The sequence below is a fragment of the Haliaeetus leucocephalus genome, unplaced genomic scaffold (assembly GCF_000737465.1).
Source record: "Haliaeetus leucocephalus isolate CR32 unplaced genomic scaffold, Haliaeetus_leucocephalus-4.0 Scaffold656, whole genome shotgun sequence".
NCBI lineage: Eukaryota > Metazoa > Chordata > Aves > Accipitriformes > Accipitridae > Haliaeetus > Haliaeetus leucocephalus.
In genome coordinates this window covers 11970058-11992604 of record NW_010973092.1, presented here as the reverse complement: position 1 = coordinate 11992604, position 22547 = coordinate 11970058, and the positions used below count along the sequence as shown (strand labels likewise).

At 51.3% G+C, this 22547-nt stretch overlaps 1 protein-coding gene across 2 annotated transcripts in view; it reads left to right on the top strand.

Annotated features, from left to right (window-relative positions):
- Positions 1 to 20355, top strand: part of STK10 (serine/threonine kinase 10) — a 49963-nt gene extending 29608 nt beyond the window's left edge. Inside the window, exons 3-19 of one of the 2 annotated variants that reach the window (XM_010579075.1) lie at positions 1073 to 1121; positions 3442 to 3591; positions 4991 to 5063; positions 5795 to 5989; positions 7003 to 7084; positions 8172 to 8306; positions 9075 to 9611; positions 13385 to 13515; positions 15221 to 15344; positions 16637 to 16816; positions 17057 to 17149; positions 17309 to 17438; positions 17849 to 17973; positions 18516 to 18704; positions 19021 to 19146; positions 19421 to 19534; positions 19650 to 20355. In XM_010579075.1, the coding sequence (XP_010577377.1) occupies positions 1073 to 1121; positions 3442 to 3591; positions 4991 to 5063; positions 5795 to 5989; positions 7003 to 7084; positions 8172 to 8306; positions 9075 to 9611; positions 13385 to 13515; positions 15221 to 15344; positions 16637 to 16816; positions 17057 to 17149; positions 17309 to 17438; positions 17849 to 17973; positions 18516 to 18704; positions 19021 to 19146; positions 19421 to 19534; positions 19650 to 19790 (2574 nt within the window). In that variant the 3' untranslated portion in view covers positions 19791 to 20355. The remainder of the gene's footprint in view (positions 1 to 1072; positions 1122 to 3441; positions 3592 to 4990; positions 5064 to 5794; positions 5990 to 7002; positions 7085 to 8171; positions 8307 to 9074; positions 9612 to 13384; positions 13516 to 15220; positions 15345 to 16636; positions 16817 to 17056; positions 17150 to 17308; positions 17439 to 17848; positions 17974 to 18515; positions 18705 to 19020; positions 19147 to 19420; positions 19535 to 19649) is intronic. The other variant, XM_010579076.1, reaches the window with a different exon arrangement.
- The last annotated feature ends 2192 nt before the right edge of the window (positions 20356 to 22547 follow it).

Here is a 22547-nt window from a genome sequence, read left to right as displayed (position 1 = left end):
TGTGTTGAATAACATGACGTCCACTTTGAAGGGCTTAGAGAGCTGTGCTGGTAAACACTGCCTTTGGTTTGTTCAGTCGTTGTCCTCAAAATAACTCTGGCATTTCACCTCTCCGGTATGTTGCCCTGTGTCGCCTCGACAAGGAGAGGAGCTTGTCGGGGAGGTGAAGCATCTCTTGTCCCTCGTAACCTCTGGCTGCTTGAAATTTTAATCTGTTTATCTGAGCAGCCTCATCTGCCCCGAAGGGGAGCAGGGGCTGGCACTGAGCCTTAGCCCGGAAAGCGCTCTGGCTGAGTTTGTGCAGAGGTGAGGGGAAAGAGGACGCACATCCCAGAGATGCTGGGAAGGGCCCACCCAGTGGGTGCTGCCCACCCTGCGGGGGGACAGCAGGGGACTGGCAGGACTCTGCGCATGTCCCTGGGAGAGAAACAGCATCAATCTGGTGAATGTACTCGACCTCTTTATTGACATAGTTTGCCTTCAAATTGCTCAAAATCGAGAGAGCAATGAACTACTGAGCAGTGGGGGAGGAAAAAAAAGTGAAAAAAAATTAAAGACCCGACAGCCCTCTCCATCTCTTCTTTGCCAATTTGCCAAAGAAAATCCTGCCTGATTTCTCCCAGCCACGTCAGCTCCCAGCTATGACAGCTATCTCATCCTGTTGGCAAGGCTTCTCTCTCTAGCAGCCCGTGCTTCAAAATGCAATGGGAAGAGATGTAAACAGAGAGGAAGATGGAGCTGAAGCTGGCTGCTCGGGCTAGGCGTCCAGGTACAAGGCCAGGCACGACTGCTCTGGGGGTGTTGCAGCGATGGGGACGGTCCCTCTGAGATGGCTGCTGTAGATGGTGTGCAGGATCTGGCCCCAGGGCTTGGGTGATGGTTTGTGCTGGGGCTGCCTGGGGCATGTGTCCTGGGAAGCACCGAAGCCTCTGCATCACTGTGTGGGGCAAAGGGGTGGCTTTGCCATGCGAGGAAGCAGAACCCAGTGCTTTTGTCTCCTCTTCCCTACCCGGTGGGCTTTGCTTAGTGTGACGTGGATGGGACTTTAATTCCTCTCTCCTTGTTTCCCCAGATCATGATTGAGTTCTGCCCAGGCGGGGCGGTGGATGCCACCATGCTGGGTGAGTGCAGCGCGTGGTGCCGGGCTCTTCTCCATGCTCAGGGCGATGCCTGCAAGGTGTCTCCAGCTTTCTGGCACACTTTCAGGGGCAACCTTCGGACAGACAGCAGACGGGGGTGCCCCAGCTTCTCCAGCTACCGTTTGTCTCCCATGAGTTTGCCTATTTTCATACCCGGAGCAGAAGGTGTGGCAGCCCTGGGGTGTTTCTTGAGCTACTTTGATGTCCTTTTGTGATTTAAATGCTGCTGGGATCAGCAGATCACAAGGCATGGGGAGAAGGGAGAGTCTGGCTGGAGGGGAAAGATGGCTTTAAATATTTATCTGCTGGAGGCTCTGGGTGCTTGGGATCCCGTTCCCACAGCTTCCTGGGAAGGGCAGCGGGGCTGAGATGTTTAATCTGGGTGCCTGTTGCAATGAATCTCCCAGGATCTTCTTGCTGACTTCTCCATGTGATATCGGTCATCTGGTGAAGCAGCAGAGCGTCGGAATAAACTGCAGTTTGCAGTAATTCCTGGAATCTTCCCATTTTTAACTCCTCCCTTCCACATAGAGCCGCTGGGACTGGGAGTATGTGGGTGTTCCCCAAAACAGCCCTGGCTGGTGCCACAGCCCCTCTGTGCCAGGGCTGTACGGACCCCGGGGCAGGGTGACATCCCCTCTGCAGGGTGCTCTGACATCCTCTTGCCTGGAGCCCTAGGACAGAGCCGCATCTCCCGGGGGGTTATTCCCTTTCAGCTCTGGTATTTCCAAAGGCCTTGCTTTCTTTTTATTTCCAGGAGAAGTATGGACCCAAATTTGTCATCTTCGATTCAGCCCCTAAAACTTAAGTTTCCTAAAGGAGGCACCTTTAAAGCAGGTCCAAACCACTGCATGAAAAAGTACCTTTTCTGAAGTGCTGGAAGGGATGATGCCTTCCCCCTGGAAAACCTCAACAGGGGTGCCCTGTCTCTTGGGACACAAAAATCTGCCTGAGCATTTGTGGGGCCTTGTCCATGGCAGTCGGTCTCTGGAGGACCTGGGAAGGGGGAGCAGAGAAAACCATGAGCAAGTGGTCTGGCTGTAGTGCCATCACCCCTGAATGAGGGGCAGGAGGAGCTGCAATTCAGAGCTCAGGAATGCTCCCAGCATTAGTAAATTCAGAGTTGCCGAATGCTGCCTGTTCTACCTCCCCATCCCCACCAGCAACTGGCGTTTGCCTTTGAAATCTTTTGTACAAAACCTGTGGCCCACTGCACCTCACTTTTGCCAGATGCTCCAGGGAGAGTGAAAATCATCAGCTTTCCCCAGAGCGAGGGAGATCTTGGTGAGGAAGAGGAGGAACACAGTGGCTGACTCGGCATCCCCCAGCCTGTGGTTAAGATCCTTGCTCTGAACGAGCATCTGTCCCAGTTGCTGGGGTCCATCCGTCAGCCCCTATCCTGGCCATGCAGTTTGGGCAGTTGGAGCTGTCTAAGGCTTGGTCTGCTCTGCTGCACACTCAGCTGTGCCGGAGGAGGGATCTGCACTGCAAAGGGCTTGCGGACGATGCTAACCATCTGGAAGTTTGATGGTTTGCAGAGCCATCGCCTTGGAAAGCAGTCTCGGATGGTAAAGGTGGCCGGGCAGAGCTTAGCAGGGAGGTCGTCCCAGTGGTCGTGTGTCCCCGCAAGCTTCAGAAATAGGGACAGACAGTGGGGTATGAACTGGTGTGCTGGTACCTGGTGCTACCTGAAAATACCAGCTCAGAGCACTAGGGATAACGCTGGTTAGCATTTTGTTGCTTGTTGCTTTGGGAAGTGGCATGTCCCTCCTGATGTACAGGGGGTTACGCTGCATCTCTGCCGCAGGGGTAGCTCCTTGGGGGATGAGAGCGTGGCTGCGTATGGAGCTGCTGAGCGTTCATGCCTGTGTTTGACCCCGCTGCCGCCTGCAGCCAAGTTCAGCTCCCTCCTGTCTGCAGCATTGTCCCCGTGCTGGGCAAGGCCCAGCTTGTCTGCAGGGACCCATTTCCCAAATTTGCGAGGAACTCGCAGTTCAGACCCCCGTCGCAGGCATGCCTGGCTCCCCCTCCTGGTCCCCCTCACCCGCTGGGCCAGATGCCTCAGCCGTGCATCCCTGGGAGGGAGCTATAAACCAGCGGCTCCAAGCAGGCAGGCATTGTGCTGAGTGCTGGCTTAGGGAATAAATTATCTTAACAAGCTGATTTGCATTGGTGTCCTGCTGCTTTGACACATGGACAGTGGTTTTTAAATGGTCTGCTGGGTAGCCCATGCCTTCCTGCTGCTCAGGTGGAGCATCGCTCTAATCCCTGTCCTGTTTAACGGTTCTTTCCCTCCCCACAGAGCTGGACCGGGGCCTGACCGAACCTCAGATTCAAGTGATTTGCCGCCAGATGTTGGAAGCCCTCCATTACCTCCACAGCAAAAAGATCATCCACCGTGACCTGAAGGCAGGCAACGTGCTCCTCACCCAGGATGGGGACATCAAGCTCGGTGAGCTGCGCGGCACAGGAGCACGGCAGGCGCTTGCTGGGCTGAGCTCGTTGGGAGAGCTGCCGTGGGCGATGGTGCTGCTTGGGACCATTTCACGCTACGCTAATGACGGCCACGTGCTGCTTGGAGCTGGATTGTAGTGTTTGGCTGTGTCTGAGCCTGGGGGGGATTGAAGGATGCTCTCTGCCCTGCCTACGGGACATCAGCTGCTTGTCTGCTGGCTGACGAGCTCAGGCAGGAGAAGGGGGGGAAAAACTTCCTATTGTTTTGTGGGAGGCTAAATCTACCATCGAGCTGTGTGCTGTGCTTAGCCCCCAGCCGGGCACCAAGACTTGCCGAGCCACAGCCGTGCTCAGGCCCTTGACGGACTTTACTTTTGTGAATTTGCTTAATCCCTCTTTGGACTTGATTTTTATGCTCTTTGGCCTGCTGAGCATCCTGTGCAGGGTGCCAGTTGGCAGGGCTGGGAGCTGGAAGAATTTGTCTTATCTCCAGAGCAGGTCTGGTGGTGACAGGTTGAGTTTTGCCAAAGGGTCGCTTTGCCAACTCGCTATGGGCTTGAGTTAAATTGGCATCCAGCTACCTGCTGGGGGATGAGAAGGTAGCTTTGTCTGTAGGAACTGGTCAGAAAGGTGCAGAGGGGTGCCAGCAGCTGTGGGGTGTTCTTGGCATGTGTCTGTGGGTGCCAATAGAGACCGGTCAGCCTGGGAAGATGGAAACCTTCCTGTGGCCATGGGTTGTGCTCCAGTGTGAAAACACACTGCTGGCTTGGGCCAAGGGTGACCCACAGTCAGGGACACCCTGAGCCCAGGGTACAGATGGATAACAGCTCCTCCAGAGGTCATCAGGGCCATCTCGGGGAGCAAACTGACCTGAAGTGGGCTTGGTACCCTCTGCAGGTCTTACCGATTTGATTTGGGTTGGGTTGGCTTCAGCAGCTCTCTACAGAAGGGACAAAATCGGGGAAAGGCATCATGCAGTGGCTGATGTTCATAGGACTGAAGGGAAGAGAAAGAATGTAACAGGACTTTGGTTTTTCTGGTGTAAAATGAGACTTTTTGCTATGAAATAGCAGTCCTGAAAGTAATCTGCCACGGAGCTGTTTTTGTTTGTTTGTGGAAAAGATCTTGACTTCCCTCTAGATGTGTAGCGTTTGAGTTACAGTAGGGATGGCTTTTTATGCCCCTGTCTTATAGTACATGGGAGGGGAAGGTCCCTGGTGGTTATGTACCCAAAAGCAAATTTAATTTCTGATGCTCAGTTTAGAGGAAACAGCACGTTGTATCATGTTCTTGCCTTAAAAGTGTGTTTGCTTTTAAATCTGCGTTTCAGCCAAGTGTGCTAATTCAGAAGGGTCTTTCAGTTTTCCTACGGCATCTAATGTTACTGCTCTTTGCAGCTGACTTTGGAGTGTCTGCCAAAAACATTAAAACCTTGCAGAAGCGAGACTCCTTCATTGGGACCCCTTACTGGTGAGTGACCTGCTTGCTAAGAAATCCCGTGTTTATGAGGAGCTTCACTCTTCTGAAAATCAGGCTTGCTCAGAAACGGGGAGCCGATGGCCTTTGGGGTGCGTTGGACCGTAGTGCCTTACCGAGCATGGGTGGGAGGATTTTAACGAGGAGTCCGGGCCGGTGTCCACACGTGCAAGGGTTTTGCTTGCCTGAAGGGAGCTGTGAGCAGTCTCGGTGGTGCAGTAGCATTGCCCGGTGTCACGGTACCCTGAGCCGGCCAAGGGGCCACCATGCTTCAGGCTTGGAGGAGTGAGGGACACGCGTGTGCTCGCGTGTGTGTGCTCCCCGCTTCCCCCCACCCAGGGGGGTGGAGTGGGCTTTGAAGCGACTCCAAGCACATGGGAACGACTCCTCGCTCCAGAAACGCAATCTCTAAATCACCCGACTTGCTGAAGGAATGGAATCGGCGAGGATTAATTTATTGTCTGAAGCAACATCCGCGCCAGATGTCAATGGCCTGGGGGCTTCCATGGGCTGCCTGGGCTGTCTTGGCTGGCCTGCAGGAGAGGGAGGGGGTTGCACCCCTTAGAAAAGATGCTGCTTCTTCTGAAACCCAGAGCTAGGAGGCAAGGATGTTTTTATGCAATGCTGTGGATTATTTAAAGCATTTAACTGCTGCTGCAAGGCTCACACTGTGTGGCAGTGGTGTCATCCCTCCCCATCTCTGCTCCTTCCTCTGCCCCTTGCAGGATGGCCCCGGAGGTGGTGATGTGCGAGACCATGAAGGACACTCCGTACGACTACAAGGCGGACATCTGGTCCCTGGGAATCACGCTGATTGAAATGGCCCAGATCGAGCCACCCCATCACGAGCTCAACCCCATGAGAGTGCTGCTGAAGATTGCCAAGTCTGACCCCCCCACGCTCAGCTGCCCTTCCAAATGGTGAGGGGGTTTGGGCAGCAGAGTACACGTTTCCCAACTTACACGGTATTTCAAGAGAGGAAAAATAGTCGTTTCTAGCAGTACTGTTTAATTTGAGAACGCATTGTAGGATTCTAGCTGTATTCTAGGTCCAGCTGTGTGCTAGAGCCCCGAGAGCACTGCTGGCTGAAGGCAGGCTGCTCGGTGCTGCCTGTGCCGTGGCCATGCTGACGGTGTGCAGGCAGCACGGGGGGAGCTGCTGCCCACCCACAGCCCTGCTGTTTTCAAAACATCCTGGTTTTGTATGAAAGGCAGATTTTCCTCTGAACCTGGAGATGGCCAAGAGCTCCAGAATTTCTTTCCTGGAGTCTGGAAAGCCTCTTATGCATTTAAAAAAAAATCCAATCAGTTAATTTTTTATTTCTTTTTTTAATCATGATAAAACCCGCTGCATGATGGCCAGCAGCAAATTACTGGGAGAGCACTGGAGTCACAAGTGTTGTTACAGCGGTTCATGTAGCAGGCAGGGTGGGAGCGCTTCCTCTGGCGCAGCTCAGAAGCCACAACTGGATCAGTACGTGCTCTGTATCTCAGAGCTGCGCTTTGCAGGTTGAGGGTGCCCTTCTGTGGGGTTTCTGGTCCTTCACAGCCATCCCTTCACACTGCGGCTGTGGGGATGGGTCCTGGAGCATCCTTTTGCACAAGCAGCTCCTCCCATGGGCTCCCTTTGGAGGATAACTGCTGGTGTCTTCTCCGATCTCTCCACCTTGGCCCTGGGGTACAGTGGCTGGTGCTCAGTCCCACTGTCTGTTGCCATCCCAGCTAAGGCAAAATCTAGTCCCTCACTTGACCACATTGCTGATTCTCTTACGAATAATCAGAACAACCGAGCACAGGATTTCCTGTGCTAGGAGTGCAACGGTGATTGTGGCTAGTTGCAAACTGGGACACAACCTGCAAAGGGGTTGAGCAGCCCCTGTGGTGTGTGAGGTCTTTCCCTTTTCTGAGCTTCTCATGAATGACTGTGGTTTAAGGTCGCTGGAGTTCAGAGACTTCCTGAAGACGGCGCTGGACAAGAACCCGGAGACCCGGCCCAGTGCCGCCCAGCTGCTGGAGGTAGGGACCAGCACCAGCCCCTGGGCTGGGTCTGCAGCTGGTGTCCGTGTCTCCCTGGGTCTGCGAGTGTCTGAACTACCTGTGTCTGTACAGCCTGCTTCTCCTTAAGGAGGGTTTAAAAAAAAAAAAAAAAAAAGTGCTTACTGGCCCTAGGCTGGTTTCAGATAACTTTTGTCTAGTTTAGAAAGTTCGTAGTACTTTTGAGCCACTAAAATGCTCCAAAAATGAACGGCAATGTTTTTGCCTTTGGAGCAAACTGCAGAGCCCCTGTGGACACCAGCTGGAATAGAAATGGCTCCCGTTGCCTAAAAATGCCCACGTGGCAGCCAGCTTAGATGATACCTGGTTATCCCAGATTTAAATTCAACTCCTTTCCTTTACTCCCGTCCCCTTTCAAAATAATAGCAAAAACCTGGAAGATGCTTTTCCCCACTGACTGCAAATGCTCTCACTCTGCAGCACTGGCAGTCTGGCTGCACGCTTCCAGTCCTGCACCCAAGTCAGCGGGGAAAAAGTGTGCAACGGTTTCTGCAAACCCGAGGGACTCCCCAGCCTTTTGCTGAAGCTCAGCACGAGCACCCCACTGTGTGCACTGAGCGATTCGAGCCCGATTTCAACTCAACCTTCCCCCATGCTCTGTTTGCACCCAGGGATCCTGCAAGCTGGTGGCACTCTGCGGGCTCGGAGCTGCGCTCCGGAGCTCAGCCTGCCTGCAGCGAGGGGGGACGTCTCCTCTGCAGCAAGAGCCCCTTGTTTAAGTGGAACCGGTGCTTTTGTCTGGGGGATGTTAACGTAAAGCAGCTTTGCAGAACACCACGCTTTGAGCATCTGTGTACAGAGCTGGCGCTTAACCTCGGCATTGTGTTCTCTCTTGTTCTCCCTCACATGTGCAGCACCTATCTGTAAATTCATCTGGGGGGGTTAAGCCTGGTGACACTGGCAAGAACCGTGTCCTTAGGTCTTTGCAGTTGTTTTAAAGCAAGAAGTGGTCCTTGCCATCACCATCCCTATGCGGTCGCTCGGCCGTGAGCTCACGAAGTCTGTTTTTTGGCCACCTCACGCATGTGCGTTGTGCTTGGCTTTTCAGCATCCCTTCGTCAGCAAGGTGACCAGCAACCGGGCCCTACGCGAGCTGGTGGCCGAGGCCAAGGCTGAGGTGATGGAAGAGATTGAGGACAGTCGGGATGAAGCGGAAGAAGATGACTCGTCGGAGTCTGCCTCGGTGAGCACTCCCAGCCCCGTGCTGGCAAGTTTGCCACTGCGGCTGTGGTGGGGGAAAGAGCCCTGCAACTTTTCTAGGCTCTAAAAAGCTGGTTTACAGCTATTCTAGGCCCCATCAGGTGGAGGGGGAAGTGGTTGCTTGGGCAGGGAGGGGCTGTTTTTCAGTGGCTGCCAAGGGCAATGAGAAACAATGGTGCTGGCTCGCAGGAGGGGCTTACAAAAAGTGTTTGAGAAAAAAAAGGAAAGAAAAAAAAAAAAGTAGGCCCTGGTACAGGCTGGAGTGGAAGCACCACCAGCAGCACGTGGCGCAGCAGTGAGGTACCACCAGCCCTAGGAGGGAGCTCAGCAAATCTGCCCCTGAGCTGGGCTCTTTGAAGGGGACATCTCAAGGCTGCCTGGGCAGCTTTGCTGGGCGACATGCCTCGACCTCCCTCATCTGTGGCAAAGGACAGTGGTTAATCCATGGTGGAGTTAGCCACGGGAAAAGGTGTTTGATATGCAAACTCCTAGGCTGCGTCTTAAGAACTTGCAGGTTCTGGAGCTTGCTTGCTGTGCTGTTTCCTTCCAGCCAGTGTCCATAGTCCTTGGGACCACAAACCTGGAGAAAAATAAAAGTATCCCAGGGCAGATGTCCTAAAAGGGAAGATTTCCTCCCAATAACTCTTTAGCTGTGGGTGACTTTGCTCTGATGTGTGGGGAATTGCAGCTCTTGCAGTTGTGTTAAAGTGGTGGTGCAAAACCCAACACCTTCCCTTCGCTGTCTTTCCAGCCCCCTGGTAAGCACAAGCGGGACCCTTCTGAGGCGAGTCAGCTGAGTTTTGATGGGGAAAAGCCTCCAGACTCTTCCTTGCCCAAGGCAGTGAACGGGCCTGTGGGGACTGGCAAGGAGACCACAGATGGACAGAGCGATAAAGTCTCAGATGAAGGAATAAGCAGTGACAATGACAAACTGGAGAGCAAACGCTCCACAAAAACCAGCTCTGCCACCTCGGCCACCCAGGGCAAACCAGACATCATCTCACAGCCTGGACGGGTGGGTAACTCAACAGAGGGGGACAAGCAGCCCGGGCCAGGCAGAAAGGAGCGGAAGAGCATCGGGGAGCATCCGGAGAGCAGTCACCTGGAGAACTTCACAGAGGAGAAGCTTGCCAACGGGAGTTTGGATCCCCCAGCTCCCTTCCCTGGCAACCGTTCCAAAGGGGATTCGGATTCTGGCAGCACTTCAGCCTCTGAAAGCATGGACCTCACCATCTCCCTGTCTGCTGACTTGTCCCTCAACAGAGAGAGTGGCTCCATCTCCCTGAAGGTAAGAGTGGTGGGCAGAGGGTGTGGAGAAGGAAGGGCAGCAAACCCCTGTTAAAAAGTGCTGAGGGGTTTTTTTCCCCCTTTTTAGCCAAGTCCCTGAAATTCAGATCCTTTCCTTGAGAGGTTGTACACGTACACACTTGGTCACAGCCTCTTAAATGCCTTCCTGAGAAAGCAGCATGCTGTACTCTAGATGAGGTTGATCTTTGACTTGAGGAGAACGTGAGTTGCCCCTACTCTTCCCTGTGCCTGAAGGTGGGGAGCAGGTAAAGCAGGAACGGACAGAGGCTGGATGAAGACAGAGGGTCCAGGAATCTTGCCTGAGCACAATGCTAAAGACCACCCAGGTGCCTCCCCAGTGCTATTTGGCAAGATAGCTGGCAAGGCTGGCTGCAGCACTTGCTATGTGAGCATTCAGGCTTGGAGCTCTGCAAGTAAACACAGGGCCAGCAAGGAGGGAGGAAGCCCATCTCTAGGCAAAGCCTTCAACGGCTTGTTTTCCCTGTTTATGGGACGCCTGTCCCAACTGGGCTCAGGGCAGCCCAGCACATACTGCTGGGTTAAGCTGTGCCATGGGCATATGGCACGTTCTCAAGTGAAGGAGAAGCTCTTGGTGGAGCTGGTGCAGGTACGTGTGTCCTCTGCTGTCCCAGGCCACTGAAATCTAAGGGAAGTCTGATGTTTTGTAGCTATTTTGGGTCCCTGAGAAGTGTGAAGTAACAGTGCCACTCACCCAACTTGTGCAGACATACACAATCAGAGCAAGGACAAGTATGAAACCCAAAAATGTGATTTCCTAAACTTTATCCATTGCCCATCACTCTGCTGCTCTTTCCTAGAACACCTAGCCCCAGGAGAAGGCTTATTTGGGGTGGTGCCTCTCATTTTTTCCAACCTGCCATACATCTGGCCTGGTTTGTGTCAGCAGTGACTTGCACGAAGACCTCCCAGGCTTCTTGGCTTTTGCTAAAGCTTTCTGGAGGCTGGGAATGCTTGTGAGCCAGAGCTGGCCAGGTCAGCATGGCTTAGAGGAAGAGGCAAAATAACTGGAATGCTACTTGCTGAGCTTCAGAAGAAGAAATGTGTGTGACTTGAGGGGGCAGAGTGATGTGTTGCACAAGTTCTTCATCCAATTGCCTGCATGAGTGATAGCTTCCCAGCACAGAAACGTGCCCCAAAACCATTCTCTGCAAAACTTTCCTCCCCTCCTGTCTCCTGCTGTGAGCGTGAGAGCCAGCATCCCCTGCAGGAGCCCTCAATCAATGTGCATCCCTAATGAGGGAAGTGTGATGCTCTTGCATGGTGATTTACCCCTCCTCACTGCCTTTCCCATGTCAAACAGACACCTGGTCTGTTTGAGGCCAGCCAAAGATGAATACGATGCCATGTGTGTGATTGCTCTTCCCCAGCTGGTCCCCTAGAAGGGGAAAGGAGTTTTTTCATTTTACAGGCAGTAAGTCTCAAAGAGATAGATGGTCATATTAGATCACGGTTTGAATGGCCCTAGCCAGAGGTAATGCTCAGAACAAACTAAATGGCATCTCTCCAAGCAAGCCATTCAAGCAGAGCTGTTCTCCAGGAGTGATGCTGCTGGAGGGCCCTGGGAAAAACACTCTGCTGAAGCCTCTGCTTTGCACAGTGAGCTGTGAGTGCACGGGGGAGTACCAGGCTGTACTGCTCCCTCCTCACCCTGGCTCCTTGCCCAGCCTTAGCTTCGTGGGGTTAAACTCCCCTGCTCTGCCCTTGCTCATGTTCCTGGTGCCACTGGGTTTCAGGCACAGGGTGCCAGGCAGCTTGCAGCAAGAGAAGGGTAAGCAAAGAGTTAAACCATTTCTAGTTGTAAACATTAACTATTATGTGCTTTTTATCACAGACTAAACTGCAAAGTTAAGGTGACTCTTTTATTACCAGACTCTTTTTCTAGTTGCCTATAGTTTAGTCTAAAAAAACCCACAAACAAACAGTTTTGGCAAAAAGTATCTGGGTCTGTTTTTTCTTTTTTTAGAAAGATTAGGGATAAAAAAATCTAAAGATGAGTTTTGGAGGCTGTAGCTGGCAGAGAAAACAGTCAGAAATAGGCAGAAGGAGATGGATAGGGTTTTGAAAAGGTAAACCAAACTTTCTCAGATACAACTGTTTCTGGAGGGAACTCCTTCTTTTGAGTATCTAGCTTGAATTTCTAAAGTCTGACCTGCATGGATACTGGGAGTTCACAGCTTTAGCTGAAGCCCTTGGGAGCTGGAAGAGGCACACTGGGGTGTGTGCGCTGTGAAGTGTGGTCAGTGGGGACTCAAAGTCAGCATCCCATATGACCACAGTTTCTCAGGCTGTTCTCTGGAGAATAATTTACTTTACAGGAATGCTTGAAAATGCATTTAGTTGTGTTCCAGAGAGGATGCTGGCCTGCTAATGAGAGATACCAGAAAAGACCAGGAGAAAATTAATAATTCTGGTTTTAGATCTACATTTGAGTAGCTCCATGAATAAGGCAGGGAGCTGCTCGTTCAACAGTGGGGAAGAGCCTGGGGACCACTTGGGGACCAGGCACCAGCCCAGCTGCAGCAGCCCAGGGTCACTGGGCTCAGGCAGTGAGTCACAGTGTTAATGGGCACTGGGGCTGGCACAGGCAGTTGAATGTTGGCATTTTTTTCCTTTGGAAAATGCAGGAGTTTTCGCCAGCTGTTTTAATTCAGTTTGGGGCAGTAAGAGCCTTCGTGACCTAAGCTGGTCTCATGCGAACCTTTTTGCACCAATTTCTCTGTGTTGGTTGAACCGCTACTTTGGTGGTACGTTGTTACACAGTGGGCAAGTTGGATGCCCTCAGAGTTTCTCTGGCTCCTCCATTGCAGCAAGCTCTCCGAGGGCTTGCTTTGGGCCTTGCAGGCTCACATGAAGCTCTTCTGCCATCTTCTATATCTGTAAAGGTCATTGCTGTAAGAGCAAGAGGACTTCAGGGAGCCTTTGCTCACTCTACCACTGTGCTTTCCCCATAGGGCTGCATGATTCAAGTTATTCATATCTTCCCCCCCCCCAAAGAAACCGAGTCGCTGGATGCATCCTTCAGTCAGGCTTGGGCTGCTGACTTTGCAGGGGGATGCTGACCTGCTGTGGCACTGCTGGGAGAGGACACAGTGCTCCTGGCACTTGTGCCTACCTGTGCTAGTGAAATGAGCCTGGGCTGTGCTTTGTGGAGGTCACTGTAAGAGGCTTGGAGCTGGTTGTGATTAGCGAGGTGTTGTAATGAGGGCCAGAGGGACACCAGCAGAGAGCCTTTGGGCAGGGCTGGCTTGTTTCCCTGTAGCTCCATCTGCAGTCACAGCCTGATGCAGGGGACTTCCCTGCCTTGCACCTCCAAGAGTGTGTGGGGGGTACCTGGGGGTCAGATGGCCCAGGAGCCTCAAAAGCAGCCATTGCAAGCTTCATGTTGTGTGGATTCCTCGGCACTGCAATTCAGGAGGGTCCTAGCATCCCCCTTCAGGCTTCGCTGTAGCTGGACATGGCGAGGAAGGGTTTTCAGGTGGTGGGTTGCCTCTCCTCCAGGTCAGTTTTCTGCAGAGTGGAAATCACACTGTGCCATGGTGTGATAGCAAGGCTGCGTGGCTCGAATGGCAGCTCCAAATCTGTTGATGATTTTTGCTCGATGTGGTTTCCTTGCTTATGTTCTTCATTAATGACGGCATCAAAATTGCTCTGAGGCTTCCAGCTGTAGCACCCCGTGCAACAAGCCGGGGAGCTGCTTCATTGCCACCTCCTTTCCTCTCCTGCTGAACTCAGGATTCCCGGATGCACAAGAAGACACTGAAACGTACCCGCAAGTTTGTGGTGGATGGAGTAGAGGTGAGTGTCACCACCTCGAAGATCATCAGCGAGGATGAGAAGAAGGATGAAGAGATGAGATTTCTCAGGCAAGTGGGTCACTGGGCTGGAGGGAGGGCAGGGCACCGAACCAGGGCAGGGTTTTCTTCTCTGCAAGCAAATCCAGGAGCGACCTAAAGTCCTCTCATTTTCTGTCTTGGTACCACTTGGACAGGACAATTGTCCAGTGTGGACATCACTACTTTTAGCCTTTCCTTGGTTGGCAGGGGGCTTGCTGTACTGCATAAGCTGAGGTCTGTTTGTATGCAGGGGAACGAGGGATGCAGCTCAGGAATAAGATGCAGCAAGGCTGTGGCAAGGGATGCTTGTGCTGTGGCTAGCTGTGTCCTCTAGGGATGACTGAATGTGTCTCCAGGGCTGTAGATGTGCTGGCTCAATGGAAATAAGCACAGAAATCTTCTCAAGATGCTCCTCTTCCTTTTGTTCTTGTACCTCCTCAGACTTCATTAACAGAAAGGTCAAGGGAGTTGTAAACTCCTTGAGCGTCACTTAATATTCATGGGTGTATCCTCCCTGCTTAAGCCTTTGTGACTCCTTTGCAGATCTTATGGCTCTCAAACCTCCATGACCTATTCTCAGGAAGAGAAACTGCTGTTTCTAGCTCTGTTACTATCAGTAGCAGTACTGAAATGAAAAGGCCCTTAAAATACAAATTGTTTTGCTTGATGCCCTATTCTAGGCTCCCTTGTGCTGCTCTGAGGGACTCCCTGAGAACATAATCTGTCCCAAGTGCTATGTGTCCCTGTAGCAGCCTTATTCCTAGGCCCTAATATAAGATCTATGCAAAAGCTCATTAGCTGCTCACTTTTGTGCGAGAAGTGCATATAACTCCAATAAAACACAAGGAGCGTGTATACTAGCATGCAGGGAATTTCCAGGCACAGCTGCTTTCTCCTGGTCCACTCTTAGCTGTGGTGGCATCCTTGAGAAAAGGCTCCTTCTAAATTTTTAAATAGTGCCTGCTCCATCTGCAAGGTGGGGGAAGAGAGGGTTGTACTTAATGTGTAAGGCTAGTGTACAGCAGCAAAGGTCATGGTGGGGATCTGGCATGGGGAAACTGCTGCTGCTGTTCCTTTTGCATGGTACATCAGTGATTTCTAGTTCTACTGGGCACAAACATGGCAAATGGGCTCAAACACAACCGTCTGAGCAGAGGCTCCCTTTTATTGGATATGAAGCTGCACGAGCAGAGTGATGCAATGTTGTGGTAGATAGGTCAGAATTTGGGAAAACTGCCCTTTCTGTCACCCAGGCATGAGCAAGAACGGATGTGGAGCACAAGGGCCAGGCCAGAGCAGCACCAGCTTGGCCTGAGCTGTGTTCTGAAGACCAGTGTGCACTAACCCAGCTGACAGAATAGGTATTTTGGGTGCTGGCTGGGGGAGCGGTGCCTGCAGAATCACCTTAGGATCTTTGGCGGGGCTTGTTTAAGAAGCTGTGAATGCTAACAGGCCTTACCTGTGAAAACTGACAAGTTTTCCAACAGTTACCGTAATTAGCATCCTGCTTCCTCGCAGTGCTCTGGTGTCGCAGAGCACGAGAGCGCATCAGTCAGTTGGCATTTACCTCCTGCCTGGGCTCAAAGCAAGTGGCAGGGTGCTACGGGATGGCTGTGCAGCTTTCGTTCCCTCCCGAAGTGCTCTGGTTATTGATTCTGCCATCTCTGCTTAGGCACATGCCTCTGAACTTGTCTGACTGTATTTCCCTCTCCCCCTCCGTTTTAACCCTCTGCAGGCGCCAGGAGCTGCGGGAGCTGCGTCTCCTTCAGAAGGAGGAGCATCGAAACCAGGCCCAGCTCAACAGCAAACACCAGCTGCAGCTGGAGCAGATGCTGAGGCGTTTCGAGCAAGAAATGACAGTACGTGGGCAGGGAAGGGGAAGCTCCTGGGTATCGGCTCGTTTGACTTCTCTACAGATGCCCCGCAAACCCTTGTGCAGGGTGATGCTCTCTGGGTTGCAGCAGTCCTGGGGCATCGTGGCTGGAGGGAGCAGGACCGCCGAGGAACCCCTGTGGGATTTGAGGCATGGGATGTGTTTGTGGAGGACAGAGGCTTTCGTGGGCATTGAGGATGTGCAGCCTGCAGCTTGGGATGCACTGACTGCCATTGCCCGGCAGGGTGTAGCAGGAGAAGGGTTGTTCTGGACTTTCCCTCTTTAATGATCTTTTCTTGTATGTCTGTTCACAGCTACTGTGAGAAACAGTTTATAGTGCTGTTGTATTTCACAGAAAAAAAACCTTTAAGTAAGAAAGCAATGTGGCTAGCGTGTGACAGCAGGAAATCTGGCAAGTCTTTGAGTGTAAATTGAATAAAGATAAACTGGGCTTACATACTTAGTCCCTCTATGGGCAGCTTCTGTTGAAGTAAAATAATTTTGTAGATAAGTCACTTCAAAGCTTTCATGAGCCATCTTTTAAATACCCCTTTATTAATTCCCCTAGCATCTACGCCTGGCAACCCCATCCCCTCACGGCAGGCTGGGAGCCATCACTCATTCGTGTGCTCTGTTGTATTTCTACAGTCTTGACGTGCCACGTCTGTGAATTCCCATCTTAGCAAGTCACTTCTCATTTGTGAGATTTATTCACCATGCAGTGCGATGTGGAAGAGCCCCAAACCTACTTCCTTTACCCTTTTTCTGGGGCAGTTTGCAACCTGCTCTCATTGACACCTGGGTGCTCCATCCCTGCAGCTTGCAGGGAGGGAGAGATTGGACACAAGGGTGCTGTTGGAGTGCAGTGCCCTCAGACTTGGAAATCCTTGTCTGCAGAGAAAGAACTGTTATGCTTGAGCTTCACTGCCTGCTAATATTTGCCCAGGGCCCTGGGTCCCAGTGGGATGTTGCAATCAGGATGTAAGCAGGAGAAAGGCTTGAAGTGCATTAGCACTAGAACAAGTTAAAAAATGCTTTGTACTCACGCTAGAGCTGGCTCTGCCCTGTGTGCTTTGTGGGGTGTTATTTTGAAATTTCTCTCCCCTATGTTTAGTAAAGAGGCTCAGTCCATGCAAGGACAACCTCCTGCCCCTTTTTTTTTTTTTTTTTTTTTTTTTTAATTATTTATTTTTTCTTTAAAAAAAAACCCAAACAACTTTTGGAAGGAAATGAAGCGGAGAGGACACTGAGGTTGACCTCTGTTCCCTTCCCCTGTAGGCAAAGAAGAAGTTCTACGACACTGAACTGGAAAACCTTGAACGGCAGCAGAAGCAGCAGATTGAGAAGATGGAACAAGATCACTTGCTGCGCCGGCGGGAGGAGGCCAAGCGCATTCGCCTGGAGCAGGAGCGGGACCATGTAAAATTCCTGGAGCAGCTGAAGCAGATGAAGAAAGAGGTAAAAATGGGGATAAGATGGAGGAAGCTGGCTTCCTGCATCTGTTTCTTCCAGGAAAGCTTCCGCATTTCTCCATAGCAGAATTTGAGAGGGAAGCAGTTGTTGGTGTTTTAGCAGGAAGCTCTTGCTTTTCTGTGGTATATTTGGGTGTTTCCTGAGGTCCAGCTGTTTAGCAACATTAGGTGGGGTTGTTCTTGGCCTAAAGTTACCTGCTGATAAATCTCATTTCCCTCCCCAAAGGTCAAAAATGAGGTTGAGAAGCTGCCACGGCAACAGCGCAAAGGGAACATGAAGGTGAAGATGGATGACTTTGCCCAGAAAAAACAAACTATGGTAAGGCTGAGAGAAGATTACAACTCCAAGACAGGGAAGTGCGTAGTAGACAGAAGCATCCTTCCTCCCTGAGGGACTGGCAGTTTCTCAAACACCACCAGATGCTTTTCAAGTTGCAGCAGAAGGAGTGCTCATGGTGGTACTGCTGTTTTCTTCCAGGAACAAGAGTTTTTGGCCAAGCAGAAGGAGGACCTGGAGCTAGCCATGAAGAATATAACCACCCAGAACAAAAAAGAGATCTGTGACAAGGAACGCGAGTGCCTGAACAAAAAGCAGCAGCTCATGAGAGGTGGGTGGTAAAGGCTGTAAAGGAGGAAAGCAAATGCTGTAACGATGGGTTTATCCAACGCTGGCTCTTCCCACGCAACAGATGCTGTGACAGAGTTGCAAGCTGGCAGAATAGGATTTGGAAAAAACAGCCTTGCCAGATCCTGTCTAAATGTTTAACAATAATAATACTTAGTGCTTTAATCTTCAAAGCTCTTTACAAATACGAACCAATTAGGCTTCATAACTGCAAGAAATGATTCTCCAATATGGTTTGCAACCAATTTCTCTTGGAAAACAGGAGGTGAACGATCACCCCCCACATCTGCTGCACTGCTCCTGCATATAGGGATCGCTCATGGTTGGGATGCTTCGTGTGACCAAGCTGGGGGGCCAGGGTGGGTTGTCTCCTGACCCTTCTCCCTTCCTCAGACCGGGAGGCGTGCATCTGGGATCTTGAAGAGCATCAGCAACAGGAGAAACACCAGCTTGTCAAGCAGCAGCTAAAGGACCAGTATTTCCTCCAGAGGCATGAGTTGCTCCGGAAGCATGAAAAGGTGAAGAGTTAGAACTTTCCTAACTTTCCAGCACTTTTCCAGTGCTGGTCGGCAGGGTCCCTGGGTGTCCCCAGAAAGGGTGTTTCCCTTCCAGGCTGTAAGTGGGTAAGGGTGGGTTAGGAGTTAAGGGACTTGGTCATTATTAGTGGAAAGGGACCAGAATAACGCTCGGGTCAGCCTACTTGCTTGGGACACGTATTCTGTGCCACATGCGTTTAAGAGACAAGAAGCAGCTGTGAATTTTGGCAGCTTTTCTGGAAATCTGTCACTGTCCAGTGTGTGGGATGGTGGATTCCCAGAGCAGTGACTGAAGCCTGGCATGTCTCACAGTCATTTCTGCTTCCTTCCAGCCCCCTTCTCCTCTGCTTTCACAGCATGTTCAGTAGCTGCCCTCACCTCTTGTCCCTTTGGAGCTGTCTGTCACCAGCCACCTCCGTGCAACTGCCAAATCTGTTCTCCAGCTCTCTTTTGATCTCCTCAGCGTTTTCTTATAGGCCTGAGGTGTTCCTACTCCTCTTATACCTGTCCCTCTACCATTGCAGGAAAGGGAGCAAATGCAGCGGTACAATCAGCGCATGTTAGAGCAGCTGAAAATTCGGCAGCAGCAGGAGAAAGCCCGGCTCCCCAAAATCCAGCGAAGCGAAGGGAAGACGCGCATGGCCATGTACAAGAAGAGCCTTCACATCCACTCCAGCGGGAGTGCATCCGAGCAGCGGGAGAAGATAAAACAGGTCAGGTCTTGCAAAGGGGACAAGGGTTGAGGCTTGACTTGGGGGTGAAGTACTTCGCTGGCCTACAGGCAGAAGGGAAGTCGAAAAAAGACAACTATTGCCAAATTTCTAACCCACTGCAGGGAGTCAGAGGTTATTGCTTTTTGTGGCATCAAGTATGGTTTTCAGCACTGTTTCTGTCGTGACTAGTGTTGGGAAGCATCCTCAGGGCTTTTCTTTCTTACCTATACAATAGTGCAAACCGGCCAGTCTCTTAACCAGCTTCAGAGATCAGAGCAACACTGCCTACATGGGCACCTGCTTTTCTCTCTTCCAGTTTGCTCAGCAGGAAGAGAAGAGGCAAAAAGCAGAGCGGCTGCACCAGCAGCAGAAGCACGAGACGCAGATGAAGGACATGCAGGCCCAGTGCGAGAGCAATACAAATGAGCTCCAGCAGCTGCAGGTACCCATCCCTTGTGGCTTGGTCTCTTGGGGCTGCCTCTGTGCTGTTTCTGCTCCATCGCAGGGAGCATGTCATGAGAAGTGGCTGCAGAGGACTGTCAGAGAACTAGACCTGATGTCCCATTGCGCTGCCTTGAGAGGTTTTTGTGGCTGTGTCTAAATGTGCCCTGGAGCTCAGAGCTCTGAATGCCTCTGGGTGATGCAAGTCCTGTTTGATCACTGGATTTACAGTCCCAGCTGCTTAATGGGTGTTCTGTTTTGTGATCTCTGTTTAGAATGAAAAGTGTCACCTCTTGATTGAGCATGAAACCCAGAAGCTTAAGTCCCTAGATGAGAACCACAACCAGCACATGAAGGAGTGGCGAGACAAGCTGAGGCCACGGAAGAAGGTAGTGCCTCCTCAGCATGGGCAGGGTCTTCTGCTTGGCTGGTTGGAGGGGACAGTGTCCGTAGCTCCAGTGCAATCTCAAATACAGCTCTTGTGTGTGTTCCTTTCTGCTTAAGGCCCTGGAGGATGAGCTGAACCAGAAGAAGCGTGAGCAGGAGATGTTCTTCAAGCTGAGCGAAGAGGCAGATGGACAGACGCCAGCATCTCCGACCAAACATGCCAAGTTCGTCCTGTTCAGCTCTGCAGAGAGCTCGTAACACCCCACAGCTGGCAGGCCACCAGCTGGTATTTGCTGTGTCCTCCTGGGCTGCAGGTGGGCAACTTGGACTTGGAAGATCCTCTTGGCAGCCTCTTCTTACAACAGCACCCTCCTGTCCCCTCACTCTGTCTGGGATAAATGTGGCCTCTGTCCTGCACTGGGGTATGCTGACTGGAAGTTTTAGTGGCTTTTCCAGGAGCTAGCCTGCTCAGCACAGCTCCAGGCTGGGAAGCCAGGCAGGACCTTTTCTGCGATTGTACTTGCACTGTTAGCTGGACGCATTGCCTCTCACGTGAGCCTGGTGCTCACCAGGCTTGTCAGCTCAGACTGAAGCAATAACCGCACTGAACAGGAGAAACAGGCGATGGCTCCTGCCCTCTGCACAGGGGTTATCAGCTTCCCTCTCCACAGTGGCTGCTCTTCCTCCCAGTCCTCTGTAGGGGCTAGTCTGCGGCAGAGCAGCTTTGGCATTGTCTTAGGCTAACCTTGGCCCTGTGGCCCCCCAACACTTGCCTTAGATTTATTTCTATCTGCTGTGTCCCTTTTTTGCTCAAGGGAGAGACAGTGATTTTTTTTTTTTCCTCCTTTGAGGAGGGAGGATTGGGTTTTTTCTTTTCTCTTCCTCCCCATACAGACTATGCAGAAAGGGGACCAGCTGGATGCCCTTCCAAAGATGCTTCTGCTTCTTCGTTTGCTGAGATTGCTGGCACCGCAGTCCCTCTGGTGCCTAGCTAACACTATCTTAGCAGAGACTGGACTATGGCATAATTAAACTGTTCAGCTGGCTGCAGGCTTTTGTGTCTTAAAAAAGTGTATGTGTATGTGCAGAGGGTGAGATTTGTAACAGTGCTCAGTCCTGCGGTGACACAGTGAGGTATCGGTCACAGTCATGTGCCTTCTGGTAAGGACAAGTCAGGGGCCGAAGGGTGTTATTGCCAGAGCTCTCATGATCACACATGTGCTTGAGATTTTCTTTTTTTTTCAGTGCTATATACGTGTGGGCCATGTGGGTCAGCCAGCCTGGCCACTGTAGTCAGGGTTATGGGATGCAAAGCATCATTTGGAAGCAATAAAGGAGTCTTAAAACATGGGATGCAAGGGAAGAGGAGATGCAAAGACAGGTCCTGGTGGCTTGTTACTCCCAGCATCGCTTTCCCCACTGTCTCATCTTCTTATGATGTGCCACAGTTTCTTGGATGATTCTCCTGGCTTTCAGGTTGGAGTCACGCTGCAGAGCGGCAGAGCAGTGGCAGGTCCAGCCCTCTGTCCTTTCTGCTCCATGATGATGTGTCTCAGCTGGGCTGCCTTCTGCCTGCCTCCCCCTGCACAAGGCAGTGCTTGGCTGAGCTGCTGGGTAGGACCCAGAGCACAGACCTGGATAGGGGGTCAGGGACCTCACCGGGCAGCACCTTCTTCTTTATACAACCAAAAGGTGTAAGGTAGCACTTAAGTTTTTTTCTCTGTTGATCTGTGGACAACGTTGTTTGTTTTGGGCCTGCTTCCCTAGCAAGGAAAAGTGCCTCTGCTTAAAAAAAAAAAAAAAAAAAAAAAGGTTGTTTTTTTTAAGGTTTTATATGTTGATTTAGAGACATACTGGCATTTCAGGAAAAGGTGGTATGTGGTATGCTACACTTCTAGGGATCTAGCTGAAAGAGTCAGCCCCCAGGTCTTTAACACCTCTTTATCTGAGGAGTGCATTTACTACCCATTTAGAGTTCATAATACATATTTATAAGCTTTCTGCAAACTAGCAAGACCATATGCATTTGGGACATTCCAAGTTTCTTCTGAATCCATACCATTAATGTCTCTATTAATAAACATAGCCTAGATGGACGTCTAAGGGCTGGGACCCTTTGCAAGCAGACTGCATAGCAGCTTTTCAGTAACTAGCCTGTCCTCCTAGGAAGGCTGCCTGTCCCATCTTTAAAAGCATTGACTGTGCCTGTCCGATATGATAGTGCTGGCTGGGGAGCTGATGTAAAATTAATGAATGCAGGGGGTTGTTCCTGAACCAGGACAATGTGCTGGTTTGAGCCTTTTAATTGCATTAGAACTGTGTTATAGCAGCCCCAGGGGTTTTGTTCCCAGTCCCATGGGGTCAGGCTGGAGCTATTCTATGAAATGGTTGTTGTTACAGAAATCTGTAGCTGGTGCCTGTCCTTCATGGGTTATGTATGACTTGCAGAAGGATGTCCTGCAGCACGCTGTTCGTAACATACCTTTGAGTGTCCTCTTCACCAGCCCAGGGAGTGTCAGCTCTCTCTGGATATTGTGCAGCCATGAGGAAGGAGACTACTTCTGGGGGCTTTTCAAGAGCTGATGGGATGCCCCCATGGTAAATCAGTTGTCTCTTTCTCCAGTCCAGCTTATTTGCAGCCTGGAGCTAGCAACATAGTTTTGCTTTTGCTAACAGAGGGTGGGAATGATTTTGTCCTCTGCCCTTTCCCTATTCTCTGTTCCCTCTCTGGGTGTGCCAGGTCTCTAGTACCGTGTCCCTCTCCTGCAAGAGGGCAGGGGGGCACATGTTCTGAATGTCGTGTTTACAGAGTGGTTATATATTCCCCCCCACCACCACTCTCAAAAGAGGATGTTTTTGCTGTTTCCTCTTCAGAAGGAACCATGAATAAACCCAGATTGGTTTTGAGGGGGGATGGGATGCCATTTTTTAAAATGTGGCTTTGAATTAAAAGGGTTTTTTAATATTTTGTAAAGTGTTTTCAGTGGGGCCACCACTGTGATGTAAAGACCCTTC